The following is a 17,534-nucleotide window of genomic DNA, read 5'->3' as shown; positions in this document are numbered from 1 at the left end:
AATTTTTAAAAAAACTATTTGCGCCCTAATCTAGCCCAAATATTAACCTGTAGATATAGCAGAGTGACCGCCCTGAGATGGATGATCCTACTCAGGAACCTAATCCTACCCCACCCCAATAAAAGGAGGAAGGAGGGGTGGTTGGGTGGGGGGAGTATACAATGTTAAGGGTCAGGGAAAAAAAGATCTCATCCAACTATTTGCGATCTATATTTAAGGAGTCTTGTTTAGAGTTGGTATATATTCTGGGGCATTAGTCTAGGGGTTCTGGCCTGCGGACTTTATTATTTTAAGAGGTGTGGTCTTGGGTCTTTAATCATTTTGGGGTGTGCTTGAGGGGAACATATGCACTGTCATTTCAAATGGCATAGGTGAAGGCAATGTCCTATGCAAACTTCTTATGTCTCTTTGATGCCCATGTTAGCAAGTATCTGAATATTTATCCACTGCCATTTCGTTAAGGAACAGGTCATGTACTATTAGACTTGTCGAAGATGATTTCTGGGGCTAAGCATAGGTTCATACTGGGTTACCTAATAATGGGAAAGCTAAAGTCAAACATAGCAGACTAGAACAGACTTCAATAAGGGACCATGATAAGCGGAGCACCCACCCTGAAAAAGGTGACCCCAGTGTAGGAGAAGACCAGAGAGAAGCCAAGTCCTAAGTCCAAGAGGGACGAATGACTCCGACCACAGAACACAGAGTACTAGAGTTGTAAATTGGAATACTGAGAAACTAAGTACAGAACCACTGAGCACAGGAGCAGAATGCTGATGAGATCACTAGCAGTATAACCTCACAAAAAGGAGCCATTTCAAAACCCTGATGGAGACCTTGATAGGCTGACTGGGCTGATAGATAGCCTATACAGCCTACCAGCGCTGGAACCGATGGGACATATTAATCCCTCTGTGTCCAGCATTAAATGGCACTGTGCATGTGCCTGTCGGGACATTGCATGGTCCGGGCTTGATGTTATGACATCACCCCGTAACAGCGCTAATAATCAGGATGTCACGACACGGAGTCAAAATTCAGGACAGGACAGTGAATGTTACTAAAGGAAAATTCTAGTCATCTACATGTAGTGCAGAATATTTTTATCATAGGATTCTATATTGAATGCTTCAATGACAGAAAAACATTTGTGTGATGTCAGACGCTCTTGAAGTGCATCTCTATCCAAATAAAAAATTACCCAATATTATTATTACAGTGACTCTAATGACTAATATAGCAAAATACATGCTACTCACATAGATACAATTCTACTCTCTCTTTCTCTCACACATTTCATCTTCTAACAACTACAGTTTCCTTTCCCCCAAAGTATAACTATTTTTTTTATATTTTTTCTAAAATCTAGTAAAACTGTCATGCATAGCAAAACAGAGTAATTTTATTCAGGGTTCTCCATTTACTGATGGAGCGGTGCGGATTAAGAATTGCCTGCAGATAAGCCGAGAGCATCAAGATAACTAGATGCAATCTGAGGCAGGTTAAAATTACACTGGTTTTTCATGAATACTTCAAGGAAGGAACAATAAGGAAAAAAAAAAAAAAAAGTATAGAAACTTCATAAAGTTAGAAGAAGTGTATTATCTCTTGTATTCCCTAGAAAATAATGTGTTTGGCACAGAGTTACATTAACAGCGGGTGTCCATGTAAAGTATGTATAATATTAGGGTCTAAATTCACACCTGACATTATTTTGGCAAGAATTTTAGTAGCAGATCATACAGTAGCCGTTTATGACATGACCTATATTAACATAGTAAAAAAATGCCCATTGCGCCAATAGACTATACCATAGAAGGAACAATAGCCTAAGCAACCTAAGACACATACGGTATAAAGGCAGTACCCTATCATACTGGCCATTAATTCAATGTAGCATAGGAAACTGTGAAGAGAGAGTGTACAAACGTATGTGACAATTGGATGAGGACAGGAAAGCTGAGTGCACACGCTGGCTTTAAGGGCAGGTTGGACAGCCGAAGGAACAAAACAGCATCTGGCACAAACAGGGGATGCCAACAGTCACAACTGGCAGGAGGGGAAAGTGAGGGGAGGCACTGTCAGCCACAACAATATCACATAAGCCAGATTTGCACTCCTCATTAAACCCAACAAAATTGGTTAGGTGCAATCTGATTTTCATGAATCTGTTCTGGTTGTGAGATTATTTACTCCTATATACTTTTGTAACTCCTCTTATAGAATACCTTCAAAGATTTAACATAGTACATATGTCAGACTTCCCGGGTGGTAGTTACATGGTTAGAAACCTTTCCTAATTTACAAAATGTACAATTTAGAGCATTTGTTTGAAATGTCAATGTATGGACTTACAAGGCAATGAGGACCCTTGACGTGGGTTGCGAGCCTGCATATTTTGGCCAAAATATTAACCAATACATCGAATTTATTGCCATCTTTTCAGTAAGCAGTCTGGCTTTAAAATGTTGGGAGCATTGGTCTGTGGTGGTCCACTTTTGAAGGTAGACGACAGCCCGCTGGGCTTTATTGCATGTCATTAATAAGCTTTAAGTCTGCATGGCGCAGTACATGTATCAGTGCGACTGGTGCTCTTTCTATGCATTGTCTGTGTGCAAGTATAATAGTAAGCAGTCATCTCCTCCATACATGGCAGGTATCTAAAGTGGTCTTCATCACTACGTTGCATCTGTGCAACCTCCTCCATATAGCAGTTTGTGTATCCGCATGCTGAGCGATTTTTCACAATACACAGTACTTGGATAATTTCAACAGTCAGTCAACAGTAAATCATGTATTGATAAGTAAATACATGATTTACTTATGAGTGTTTCTCATTTTAACCCTTTCCAATCCACTGTCTGACCTCTGAAGACATTATGATTTAAAGCTGTACAGCTCTGATGTTGGAAGACGGCTGTCGAGGTTCTCTTACTGCATATTGCCAGCCTCTCTGCTGTTGGAGCCTATCCAACGTGTCACCTCATGCAGTACTGGCTTTAGCCGGCATATAGCGCCATTGTGTAACAGCAGAAAAAGAGTAAGCCCCATAGGAAAATAATACAAATTGGATTGGAAAGGGTTAAATGACTTGCCTCACATACAGTAACGTTCTGTGCACATCATGTAAGTTCACTGTGGCTATTGGCATGGAAATCCAAGCCAAAATGCACTGCAAAATCTGCAATATTTTAAATATGAACTATGGCTCAGGTTCTTCTGCATATGGCTTTTAAAATCCACATTGTGGAAAAAAAAGGATGGATTTGACAATCCTTGGTCCACTTTCTGTGACAAATTTGTATCTGGGGGTTTCACGCAGATTTTCCCCATTGACCGAAGCTAAATTCACAAGTGAATCAGCATGAAATTCCACGTTAGTATTCAAAATCTCAACCTCAAAATTCTACCACAGACTAAAGTGTCAGATGCATGCCGGAAAATTCTGACATGGATCTGACATACTTCTAACCTTCAAACATGCCCTAATTTATTAGCCATACTTGAGGTCTGGCTATGATATCATGACGAAGATTAACTCATAATGAGCTGGGACCAATAATAGCCTCCTGCATGGCTAGACCAACATTCCACATCTTGGGATTGGGGTACCCTCAGTAAATAAATTTCTGTAGGTTCTACTCTACCACCCAGACATTACATATACAAAATGATGTCATCTTTTAGAAATCATAGCATTGATGTTTTGATTAGTCATTACTAGGAATGTAATTAACCCTTTCCAATCCAATTTGTATCCTGGTTTTCCTAGGGTGCTTAGTCTTTTTCTGCTGTTATACAATGGCGCTATCTGCTGGCCATAGCCAGTACTGCATGAGGTGACACGTTGGATAGGCTCCAACAGCAGAGAGGCTGGCAATATACAGTAAGAGAACCCCAACGGATGTCTTCCAACATCGGTGCTGTACAGCCTGAAATCATAATGTCTTCAGAGGTCAGACAGTGGATTGGAAAGGGTTAAAGCTCTTAGGGACCTTCTCCATGGGACAGAATATTTCACAACAATGTTGTGAAATAAGCCATCCTGGGATTCCGGAATTGCAGGCAGGATTCTTTTATTTTCTATTTCACATCAAAATCCACACGTTAGCAGTGTGGCTTTTGGTGGTGAATATGCCACAGGAGGACATGTTCTGCAATGCTATTGCGGAATATTATGTCCTGTGTGAAAAGTTCCTTAGTAAAATACAACACTGCAGTTTTTTGCGCATTACACGATGTAGAAACTAAACAAATGGCAAACATATATATCTTACCTTAAATTTATCAACTTCAGCTTTCGAACATGTTGCATGATAAGAAAGAACCTGTGTAAAGAAAAAAAAATTATATTTACTATGATGTCATTTTTATCTCAACCAAACAGCAATCGCTGATCTCATCACCGATGGGCTTTAGAATCAAGAGGATGCAACAATATGGTACACTTTCCAATAACTAAAATTCATACTTGCTGCTTTGTGTGTATACTGCAATTAGTTCTTACGTTTCCCTAGTACGGAAAACTAGTTTCTGAAACCTGTGTATGGTAGTTACATAAATATTTGGCCATAAATGATAATGTCCTATATAGTTGTGGACTATACTTTGTGGACTATTACACGCCTGGCTCTCAGGACGTGATCTTTGTTGGTGGACCATTCCTGGAGAGACTAATATTGGTCTTGAATTTCCGCCATATATACACGATCTGTCTGACTGCGGATTGGTGAAGTTCAAACTCTTTAGAGTTGGTTTTGTAACTTTTCTAGCCTGAGAAGCATCAACAGTTCAACACCTCTTCTGTGGACCTCAGAAAGCTCCTTCATTCATACCATGATACACTTCCACAAACATGGTCGCCACTCAAACCTGATTGTCACCCCATTAATTGAAAACACCTGACTAATTTCCTCTTCAACGGTTCACATACTTTTGACACCTTGATATGTGGTATTGGATCATTTTCTTCAACAAATAAATGACCGAGCCTTACAACTTTTACTCATTTGTTTGATTTGGTTCACTATCTGTTAGGACTTTTGTGAAAATCTAATGTAGTTTCAGGTCAAATGTAAGCCGAAATATGGAATATCTGAATGTTTTGCAGACTTTCAAGCACCACTGTACATGCTAACAGAGAAGCTGTCCTTGTTTGAGACCTCCTTCATTATCTGTATCCAAGACTCTGGAATTCTGTAGACATTCTCTGAAAGCAATGAATGGTTGTTGATTTTCAAGGATATACTGCCGTTCATGAACCATGAATATATGGGAATTCTTCAGAGGTCTGCAACACTCAACAGTAAATGGGATAGAGCCCCTTCTTTTAGGAACCCCATTTCAGCTTTCTATTATGTTCTTGATTTAGGCCTCCTTCCCACGAACGGATTTCCGCCGCGTAATTCGCGGCGAAAATCCGCTGCGTTGCCCGCAGCTATTAGGTTCTATTGAACCTAATAGCACAATGCTCACGATGCGTAATTCCAGCGCGGAATTACGCACCGCGATTTCTCCCGTCCTCACCCGCAGCATGCTCTACTTTCTGCGGGTGAGGACGGGCTGTACGCACTGACGGCTTCCATTGCAGTCAATGGAAGCCGTCCGTTCACGCTATCTCCCGCTGTAACCAGCGGGAGATAGCGTGAAAAAACGCTTTCCCGCCCACCGCCGCGCGTCATATGACGCCTTATGACGCGGCCGGCCGCGTCACGTGACACGCTCGGTGACGCGGCGGCGGTGGGCGGTGACGGGCGGTGACGCGGCGGTGGTGGGCGGGGAAGCGATTTCACGCTATCTCCCGCAGGTAAGTATAGGGGCTCTGGGGGGCGCCGTGACGGGCTTCACTGCGTAATATTACGCGGCGGACCCCGTCACGCTCGTGGGAAGGAGGCCTTAGGGTTACATGACTATGTGTCATCATTTTGCTTGTGAATAAGGGGTCATCTTAAATCCAGAGGTCAAATAAATGTCAATCGTGGCTTTTAATATAATATAGCAAAAACTGTCTTTGCTTTTTGTATGAATTCAATGTAAATGCAAAAGCTTGAATAGCACCTTCTACTATTTTTTTCCCTGTACAGAAACTCCCTAATGGTCATTTAGATAGATATAACAAGACATTCTCTTAGTCTTCGCTAATAGGGCCATTAGGATTAAGTCAGACAATCAGATCCTATGTCAAGAAAAGTATTTTTATAATGATCACCTGTCATCATTCTAAAACATCTTCTATTACGTTAAAAGTCAATTTGTCAAATCCAGATAATTACTTCTTTACTTTGTCTGTTCTATGAATTCAGTTTAGTAACAGAGACTGTGCCGTTTGAGTTGTTGCCTAGTGCAAAAGACAGCAAACTTTAACCCTTTGCAATCCAATTTTGGATTCAGGGTTTCCTAGGGGGCTTTCTCTTTTTGCCATTATACAATGACACCGTCTGCTGGCTAGAGCCAGTACTGCAGTATGTGACATGCTGGTGAGGCCCACGACAACAGAGCAGCCAGTAATATACAGTAAGAATACCCTGCCGGACGTCTTACGACATCGGAGCTGTGCAGCCTTCAATCAGAATGTCTTCAGACGTCAGACAGTGGATTGGAAAGGGTTAAAGTGATATAAGACAATTAGGGGCTGAAAGATATATTAGCTAGTATTCCAGACCAATGTAATCCCTCAGGTAAGACTTGTAATGCAAATATCTCTGGCTCTGTGACGTGATGAGACATGAGTGCCACTGGTCATAGATCAGGAGGTGGGGGATTAGCGGAGCATGTGCAATTTAATCTAGCTAATGTGCTCTCAAAAGGCCAGATGAATTGTGCATACGCTGGGCTGGGATATCCCAGCGCATGTACAGTCTCCTAGGTCATCCATGGTATAATGCCAGAGAGAGATGGCATTAGGAGACCTAGTCCAGCTGGAAGAAACAGTCTGGACAGCTCATCAGAAATGGCCCATCCCACTCACCAAACCACTCCCTGTGAAATTACGTGCAGCACAAGAAAAGTTTATACCATCTTTTTCAAGGTATGAATTGCTCAAAACATTTCTCAAAATTAGTTTTATAGAGTACAATACTTCATGGTTTTGCTGGTATTGCCAGTTTTATGCACAGAAGAGTGATGACAGGTTCCCTTTAGAGGGCAGCAGTACCAAGCTACTGCCCCATAGGTTAGTAACTGCATCATTAATGGGCATATATAAGGCATAAAATACTAACGATATACACCAAGGGGATCCGAGTTGTAAAGTAATACCTCTATGCTAATGACACTCAAATCTACTTCTCTGACCCAGATGCCCCCTCTAGGCTATCCGAAATCTCAGAGTTTCTAGTAGTTATATGCTCCTCCTTACCTTCCCGCTTTATAAAACTTAGCATGAAGAAAACCAAATTAATCCTCTTTCCTCCCCTCATTCAACCCTTCTCACATGCCTAATGGCTCTACACTTTCCCTAGTCCCACAAGTCTTCTGTCTTGGGAGGGGGAGACCATTGATTCTGTCCCTATTCTTCAGACAGCCTTCAGGTCATTACTACCTCTTGCTACCCCCACCCCAAACACATCACTTCTATGGGATTTTTTTCTCAACCTTGAGTTTACAAAATTACTTCTATATGCGCTCATCATCTCCTACGTAGAGTACTGCAAGATCCTCCTCCATGGTCTTCCACCCAACACTCTTGTGTCCCTCCAATCCATTCTCAACTCCGCTGCCCAACTAATCGAACTCTCTCACCTCAGTTCTCCTTTACCTTTCCTGCCTGCTAATTCCTTGGCTGGCTACCCAGTTACAGTGGATTCCGTTCAAAATATTATAATTATCAATGACATACAAGGCCGTCCAACTTCTCCCCCTCATACATCTGTGATCTCCAATTCTCACAAGACCTTTATTCTTTGCTGTCTCCTGCCCTTTGCCTACCTCTTTGCTCTCTTTTCTGCTTTTTGCAGAACCATCTCCAAGATTTTTCTTGTGCGTTCCCCATGCTCTGGAAATCATTTTCCTAAAATATCAGAATCTCTCCTACTTTTGAAGTCTTCTAAAACAACCTAAAAACCCACCACTGCAGGAAAGCTTACAACCTACAATAACCCCTACTGCTACCACACCACCATATAAGCAGCTTCTACCGTCACCTACTGTTTCCTTCCTTCTCTTATAGATTGTCAGCCCTCAGGGGCAGGGACCTCTCTCCCTCCGTACATGCTTATTGTACTTATTTTATCTTATGTAATGTACTTAAAGATTTTTTTCATATGGAATAATATAAAATCATTGTCTTACTCTTGCACCATTCATGAGTTGCAGCCTGTACTATAGCTTAGAGCTGCAATTGAATTTCTGCTACTTATCAATGCATATATCCCAACATTTCAACTTCCCCCTGCTATTAGCCTCTCAACGCCGGGAGGTGTAGCAAGTTGAGAAAACATGTTAGGAAGGCTTAGTGTATAATAGTTTTTAATATTCAGCATCTCCAGCTAGCAAAACATACGGGTTAGGCTGCAGCCATGCAGAATGAGGGCAAATACAGGTGTCAATGTCATTACAGACCTAGTGCATTACAGCAACAATGCTGTAATAAGTACGTATGGGGAAAGATTCAATATAACTTGTATTGTATTCATTTAAACCTTTGCTCATTCCAAACTTAGAGGTCCAGTGGGCGGTCCTATCAGTGACTGACAGCTATGTCTGTGTAACTGTACATACAGAGGTAGCTGCCAATCACTGATAGCTCCGCCCACTGGACCGTTAAGCCCAGAATAAGCAAAGGTTTAAATGAATAAAATACAAGTTATATTGAATCTTTCCCCATAAAACAATATATCAATCCGCTCAGCTCCTTCTACTCTATAATATGATGCCTGCAGTTTGGACAGCATGTTCAAGCCAACAGATTCTCTTTAACACAAAATCCTGCTGAGGTATAGCAAAAAATTTAGCAATTGTAGCAAAATTATTGACCATACGTATGTAACAAAGGTCCCAAGTATTGTTAACTGTGTATTTGCTCTAGATATTTGGAAATTTTAAAGGGCTTGTCCAGCTGTAAACTATTGATGGCCTGTCCTCAGGAATTTATATTTATCCCCTATCCGCAGGATAAATGACAAATGTCTGACCATAGAGATTGCACCACTGGAAATCCACTAAGCATGAGAATGGTAGACCCACGTACTCCTGTACTGCCCCCTGCAGTGAGAAGAAGCCTGAATGGAGTGACTACTGAACAATCTCACTGCCACTCCATTTAACTCAATGGGACTGCCAAGGAGAAACGGAGTATAGTGCAAGTAAGGAATATTACATTTTATGCCTTGAATCTTTCCCTTATATTGGATTAGTGGCTTTACTTCTGAAAAGGCACCGATAATGAACAAGCAGGAAATACATGAATAGTGGAGGAGATGAGTTAGCCATCGGTGAGAATGGGCTGCTAGTAGAGAGATTACAACAACACGGATATTGCAAGGAATCCGTTTTTTTTTTAAATAAAGCCATCTAATGTATGATACTGGGACTAACATGGAAAATAGTATAACGTGGTTATTGTGCTTGAAGGATTCGATGAGTCGAGCCTACGCCTCATCGTCCTAGAAGGGTTTTTCTATAAAGTTTGCATTTTTAGTTTTCAAGCTTGTAAGTAGCCTGTATTGAAAAGTTTTTATGCAACTATGAAAGCATTGTTCTCTGAAGAGCTGTACACTAAGAATATTGGTTTCCATTTTACCCCCGTTTCTTCACATGAGTAATTTAACCCATTAAGGATGCAGACATTTTTTCCCCCTCATTTTTGGCTTCTCCTTCACACTTTCAAAAAATCATAATGTTTTATTTTTCCTGTACTATTTAAAAAAAAAAAATATATATATATATACAGCTCACTCTGTACAAACCCTGTGCACCTAGGATGTATATATGTATATCCTGAGCGCTAAGGCGTTAAATATCTGAATGTATCATTAATGAACCAGCAGAATACGAACTCCCAAATAACAAAGTGTAAATATTAATAACTAACACAAAATACATAGTTACTAAGTAGAAATAATTTATCCGAATGGGAATTGTGTAATGCTTCATTTCACCTGTGGAGGCACTGCAGGGAAATAAAACACTATTGTTTCCACACAGATTGCAGTAACTCACTGGATAGCCTGTCATCAACTGGTCAGGGGACTCTTCAAGAGGCAAAAAGGCAGTGCCAAAAGTATATAACCCATTTAAAGTAGGTGTCTATGTATAATGTACAATGTAGACTATCCTACAGAAGTTATTGGACATTTGAGCAATAATCAAAAAGTAGTATTTATTTACATATGTTAATATTAGTGGGGCCTTCTTTGGCCTAAAGGGCATTGGATACTCTCCGTGGCATACCTTCTACTAACATTTCATACACTTCAGTAGTATTTCCATCCATTCATCCTGCAAATATCTGGTGCGTTCTCTCAAACGAGGTTTATTTGCCCATCTACAATGGTGAAAGGAGTGCTATCATTGGAAATTTCAGCAATGGAAGAACGTTCTATGGAGTGATGAATCACGCCACTCCATCTTCAAACCAGATGGACGTAAGTGAGTGTGGAGGAGCCTGGGGAATGGTTTTTCACTGGGTGTATTGTGCCAAGTTAGCATGGTGGAGGTTCCATTATAGTCTGGGAATGTGTTATGTGGTATGGTCTAAGTGGCAGGAATCATGAACATGGAAGTGTACCTTGACATCCTACACAGTAATGTGCTGCCGACAATGTGGCAATACTCTGAGCATGGTCAGCAATACTTCCAACAAGAGAACGTCCTTTGTCACAAATCCAATGCCGTTTTAGATTGGTTTGAGGATATAGATGTTCCATGAATGAACTGGACTGAACAGAGTTACAATCTGAACCCTACTGAACATCTTTAGGACAGATTGGAACATTGGGTCACGAAATATGACCAGAGTCCATCTTGTTTTTGAGAACTTTCTAGAAATTTGCAAGATTAACCGGGAACCGCCAGCTGAAGTGCAATCATACATTAATACAAAGCATGCCACGGAGATTATACAATGTCACTAGGGCTAAAAGGAGCCCCACTAAGTATTAACATAAATACTAATTTTGATTCCTAATCTGGTGTCCAGTTACCTTTGGTAGGCTAGTGTATTTTCATTTAACTTTCATAAAATGTTAAAAAGGTCTACTCACATCAAGAGCCACCGATTGCTTAGCCCATGACTTCTTTACTTGATCATACATTATCGTGTTGTTAATCCCAAGGCCACAAAATATAACAAAAGCCTAAAACAATACAAGAGGTAAGGAAACAATGAATACGATTTAAAATTGCAGGACAATTCAGGCATCACATCCTGAAAATATTACCTTTTATACAGCAGAACTATAGATAAAGCTAGACTTTTTATTCCAAAATACATTTTCGCCATTAGATAACCAGTTATATGTCCATATTATTAACCCTTTCCAATCCAATTTGTGTCCTGGTTTCCCTAGGGGGCTTACTCTTTTACTGCCATTATACAACGGCGTTATCTGCTGGCTAAAGCCAGTACTGCATGAGGTGACATGTTTGATAGGCTCCTACAGCAGAGAGGCTGGCAATATACAGTAAGAGAACCCCGACAAACGTCTTCCAACATCGGAGCTGTAGAGCCTTAAATCATGTCTTCAGAGGTCAGACGGTGGATTGGAAAGGGTTAAACAGAATGTAGAATTTCACACTTGGACTGATTGACAAAAGGTTCTTCTAATTTAGTTAGCTATGCCTGCAGGTGGCAGGCAGGTTGCATTTATTAACATGGCTGTGCACATGCACAAAATCTTCTACATGGACAAAAAAACAGAATGAACTTCTGAATAGACTCCATGAGCTTTCTGCATCGTACATGACTGTACACTGTGCCAGGTTTAAAAGATCAGCGATGGTTCACACATGGCCAATCCGAAGTGAGAAAAGCAAGTTATTAACAGTGTTTGTTGCAATCATTTTGCCGCTCCTTGTTACTTTTTAAGACCTCCAGAATAAAAGTATGAAAAGATCTTCCCATTATAGTTCATAGAACGTTTTCATGCACTGGGTTCACAGCTGCAGCTAACGGATTGCGCAAATGTTTCCACAGCCTCATATATAGAGTGTTGCAAAAATGTTGTTTACTTCTGCTTCTTTCTCACCTCAAACAGTCTTTGATCAGCATCATCAAAGGGCTTTCCATCCAATCTGTTCAATACTTGTGCGACACCTGAGAATATGCATAAAGTGTGGGCAGTGAAATATAAATCCATAGGAATAAACATATTATATCTATATATAGATAGATATAGACACACACGATTGGTGTGACATGGTCATACAAGATTAGCGATGCAACTGCATAACTATCTTGCAAGTTTAAGGCCTGAGGAAAACTGCATTTTCCTATTGGAAGCAGCTGCTTGAGCATGTACCTGTCAGTTCTTAGGACATCCAAGCTCGTTTATTATTCATACTATGATGAGAGCGGAGGCTACAGGAATATATAAGCAGGGTGAGCACGCTTGGATGTTTTCATATAAAGAAAACAGACTTGTATGCAGCGACTTTTCATTCACTTCCTCCCTACCACGGCCATCTACAGGCGAAAGAAAGGGAATGGGAGTCCCTTTCTTGTAGCGGTTGGTGAAGGTCCTACAGATAAGGGATACATTTAATAATGGGAAGACCTCTTTGAATCATTGTAAACTAGATGTAGTCCGAGTGAAATATGAAATGTAACTATTTAGGACTGCATTACTGTATTTTATAACTGTTGAGCAGTTTAGGTTTTCTTTCCATATCCCAACTGCAGAGGATGGATTCTCTGTTCCCCTAACACTTGATTGTAAGGTTTTACGAACACCGTGTTTGCAGTGTACATTAGAGGTAGGGCCAGGCTGGGCCGGGGGGCAGCGAGGCAGAAGCCCTCGGGCCAGGTTCCCAGCAGATGTTTTGGGCATGCACCTTAACTTTAGTGTGAGTGACCGCTTCCGGGCATCCAAAAATAACATAAGCGGCTAGGGAAGATGCTGGAAGGGCATGTAGAAAAGCTGGACAGGGTGTCTCGGGGCTTGAGCGGCCTGCCTCTGTGACTCGAGGCTGTCCAATTTGCATATAACATGGGTGATGATAAAAGTGAGTTTTCACAAAAATAATATGAATGCTTGCCGTAATAAACACATGTCCAGTTTGTGTGTTATATGCTAGCCAGGGGCGTAACTATAGAGGATGCAGGGGATGTGGTTGCACCCGGGCCCAGGAGCCTTAGGGGGCCCATAATGCCTCTCTTCTCCATATAGGGAGCCCAGTAGTATGAATAAAGCATTATAGTTGGGGGCCCTGTTACAGGTTTTGCATTGGGGCCCAGAAGCCTCAAGTTATGCCTCTGTGCAGCATGGTTTAGGTAAGGGTACAGGAACAGATACAGATAGAGGGGGGGCCCCAGTTCACCTTTTGCATCAGGGCCCTTGAGCCTTTAGTTATGCCCCTGATGCCAGGGCCCATTTTAATATGCACAGTATTGGTGACAGAATCCCTTTAAGGGCACACCATAACCCACTACTGGTGAGGTATCGAGAACTCTGTGCTACGCCACAAGATTGACCTCTGCCATATCGCAAACACTGTATAAAGCACTGTGGCAATAACGTTCCATTGGCTGGTGAAGCATATTTACCAAGTATGTGGTCTTATCTAATACGGCCTATACTACCCCTCTTCTTGTGCCATGCCTTGTGGGATAGAGTCCTTACATCACTAATCAGACACAGACCCACCCGTGGTATCGGAGGTGAGCCACCACCATGATTGCTGCCCTTGCTACCACCCCCTTGCTGCTGGCCCATTCCAGTACCATACTTCACAGGGATACTTGTAAATTATAGCAATGTCTGGAGGAACAGGGGATCATTGTTTTGCAAAAAAGAAAGCAAGCAGCAAACTCCAAAATGTTCAAGTACAGTAAACTTGTTTCTTCAAACTAAACAATCAAAATGATGTACATTCTATGAACTAGCGGTACATTTACCAGCAGTCTATATATAATCACTAGTTACACATCGCAATATAACAATGAGTGGTGTTACATGACAAAATACAGCTCTGCTACATCTGTATTTACCATTGCCAACCTAAAATATCTGCTAATACAGAAAATTACTGTCTGAGTGTTACTTTACCCATTAGCTCATGACAAAAGATTCATTACCATGCACTGTGAGTACTAACATGGATAAGCCCATAGTTTGACATTTATATTTAAAAGGCTAAATGACCAACTTCATGACGTAAACGGTTAAAGAGTCTCCTCTTATCAGGCGCACTTACCAATTATCTGATGATTACTATTCCATATTGGAACACACAGCACAGATCTGATATGAAACCCGGAGAACTGGTCAGCCTAGGATACAATGCGAAAAGGAAGACTTGAGCGGACGGCACAGTTCTCATCCTCACACTATATAAACATTTCATATCACATCCAAGACCTTTTGAGAAGCAGCCTGTATTAGCAGTAATGCTCCATTCTTTTATGTAGTGACTCATTCTCTGCCTCTTATCTTATGCTACAAGGGTCTGATGCAAGGAACGTGAAGAAACTCTAATGCATGCAATTAGACAGAAGTGGGGAAAGTGCAGTGTTACATGGGTTTTAGGCAGTCTAGTGCCTTCTTGTTCACAAAGCATTTTTTCCTCTCTGTTTCATTACTGCGGTCTAGGAGAATAAAGTTTCTCCTTGAAGAGAGTGCAAGTTGGCATAGGGAGTCTTATGTAGGCCATGCAATGCTCCCTGGCAAAAAAAAGTATTCAAATAGGGGATTGAAAAGTATCCTTAGAGTGTTATCTACTGGAAGGCCACTTCCCTTTAATGTGCAGTGCAGAGCAGGGTATTGGTTGGCTGGGAGCCAGGCCTTTAATGTGGGCCTAGGGGATAAAGTTGTCAAGGTCTGAACATTGACTTGTAAGGAAGTCACTTCAAATAAGTGGTGCTGTGGAAGAGAAACTTTTACTTCCCAGATCTACATTAAAGGCCTCTCACCCAGTACCCTGATGAGGGGCAAACACCCTAAAACAGCCTCTCTGCAGATGGGCAGCTCTTCCTTCTGGGGAAGACTCTGGATTGGCTTATGTTCTTAGTCATGTTTTCAAGTCCTGTTGAAAGGTTGAATATTGACTTATATGGAAGTCAACTCCCAACAAATGATTGGCTCGTTTTTTGCGGGACGATTTTTGGTTTCGATCAGTGCCATTTTGGTATGCATACCACTTTTTGATCACTTTTTATTTAATTTTTCTTAGACACAGGATGCATTTAAAAAAATAATAAAATTATAGATATTTATTTAATATGGGGAAAAGATTTTTGTTTTTTCTTAAACTACACTTTAATATCTTATATCACAAGCACGTCTTGATAGGCATTCATTTCTGGCAGCTCTGGGGGCCTACAGAAAGCTCTGGGCTGCCATGATAACTGAATAGAACCTTGTGATCTTGAAGGTTCCGTTCAGGAGCGGCGAATGCCGATTTGGGCATTTAAATGTTGCTGTCAAAACTGAAGGTGGCATTTAAATGATTAACAGCTGTGATTATCATCATTGCTGATCAAAGCAATTAAGGTCAGGTGACAGCTGTCAAAGACAACTAGCACAGTTTGTGTGCAGCTGAATTGGTTCCAGATCCTGCTCCACACAAACTCCACACCCGTTTGGGTGAAGGGTTTAATGTCATGAAATCCTGTGCTAGTAAACGCGGTCATGGTGCAGTGGAGCCCCAGTACTTACAATGGGCTTGTAACCAAATGAAGCAAACAATGTGTCATGAGCAGAGCCCTACTTTTGGCATACAGTATATGCTCCACCTGATGGAAGCCAAAAAAGTATCCTCCATCCTCTATAGGGGTGGTATGTGTCAGCATACCTCTATCAACTGTATAGGAAAGCTCAGTTTCTTACACAGAAGGCCACCACAAAAAATATATATTGGTTTTTTTTTTATCAAGGGGAACCTGGGGGCAATATATGCCACCATATGCCTTTACAGTGTTGTACATTGGTGCTTTCTGTCAGAGGTATACACTGGGAAATCTTCGTGACAAATACCTCAACGACTGGCTCAAACGCAATCTGCGCAGGCCTTTATTTTAGCATACCTGAGGGCATATTTTTCAATATTCTTGAATGTGCTCATCATTTAATAAAGATATGAAGTTAAACATCCATTAATAGTGTGCTTGTATGCATGCATTTTTGGCTTTTACAGGAACGTGTATTAACACCTACTTCTGTTTGGGAAAAAGCATGCACATTTATATAGAAATCTTTTAACACCATGTCATTTTTGGGTACAAAAATATATTTCTGATACAGACCCCAAAATATTATGCATGGATTTAAAGGCAAACTGTCACGTTGAAAATGCAGTTAATTTTGCAGGCAGCATGTTATAGAGCAGTTTGATATATAGTCTGATAGATGAACAAATTCTATGTAAGTTGTAATAACCTGTAATTAGAGATGAGTGAGCGTACTCGCTAAGGCAAACTGCTCGATCGAGTAGTGCCTTATGCGAGTACCTGCCTGCTCGTCTCGAAAGATTCGGGTGCCGGTGGGGGGCATGGAGCGGTGGGGGAAAGCGGGGAGGAATGGGGGGGGGGGGGGGGGGGAGATCTCTCCCCCTCCCTGCTCACTCCCGCAACTCACCGCTCTCCCCCACCGGCACCTGAATCTTTAGAGACGAGCGGGCAGGTACTCGCGTAAGCACTACTCGCTCGGGTAGTTTGCCTTAGCGAGTATTCTCGCTCATCTCTACCTGTAATCTATTGATCTAAGCCTTTGCTCATTGTGGGTTAAGGAGTGCAGTGGGCGGTTTCCCTCGCTGACTGATAACTTTCTCTGTATATAAACAGACATAAAGGGATGCTGTCAATCTTTCAGCAGGACCGTCCACTAGTTTAGATCAATAAGTAACAAGCTATACTGAAAACAACACTAACTTTTCAGACAACATATGCTCATCTAATAGCCTGTGTGTTTCATCAGTCTTGTAATATACTTTCATTATATATTTATTTAATTTTATTTTTTACCAGTGTAAATCAAGTTTTAAGTCCATGCCACTAGGGTTCTCCCTTCTAGCCCCTCTGTCATACACTGCCTGTTATTAGTCATCCAGCTTCACTAGCAGCTAGGACTTCTAGGCATCTTATTGAGGGAGGGACTGCCTTCCTGGGCTCAGCTTCCCTGCACTCACACAGCTCTCAGATCTGCAGTCAGTGTGTACACAATCTCTGCTTCTTCTGATGTTATCTTTACCTAACCTGGTATGTTGTAAGCATTATATGTGTCTCTAGTTTGCTGTGGGCAAAGCAACATAATTGTAAAGGATTGATCTTCATTAGCTGTTTAACTAGCCCTTGTGTGTTTGCATGGTCACAGCATATATAGAGATCTCTATATATGCTCTATATGCTATGACTATGCAAACCCACAAGACTTAGGCAGCCT

General features: G+C 41.3%; 1 protein-coding gene across 1 annotated transcript in view; it reads right to left on the bottom strand.

The window, feature by feature from the left end:
- PDE11A (phosphodiesterase 11A) overlaps positions 1-17,534 on the bottom strand; it is a 472,505-nt gene that overhangs the window by 149,421 nt on the left and 305,550 nt on the right. The window contains exons 7-10 of the mRNA XM_066575784.1: positions 14,353-14,428; positions 12,186-12,253; positions 11,202-11,294; positions 4,278-4,328 (exon numbers count right to left, since the gene is read on the bottom strand). Coding sequence (XP_066431881.1) covers positions 4,278-4,328; positions 11,202-11,294; positions 12,186-12,253; positions 14,353-14,428 — 288 coding nt within the window. The remainder of the gene's footprint in view (positions 1-4,277; positions 4,329-11,201; positions 11,295-12,185; positions 12,254-14,352; positions 14,429-17,534) is intronic.

The sequence above is a fragment of the Eleutherodactylus coqui genome, chromosome 8 (assembly GCF_035609145.1).
Source record: "Eleutherodactylus coqui strain aEleCoq1 chromosome 8, aEleCoq1.hap1, whole genome shotgun sequence".
In the NCBI taxonomy this organism is placed as follows: Eukaryota; Metazoa; Chordata; class Amphibia; order Anura; family Eleutherodactylidae; genus Eleutherodactylus; species Eleutherodactylus coqui.
The sequence above is the reverse complement of the archived record's forward strand: the minus strand, read 5'-3'. Positions and strand labels throughout refer to the sequence as shown.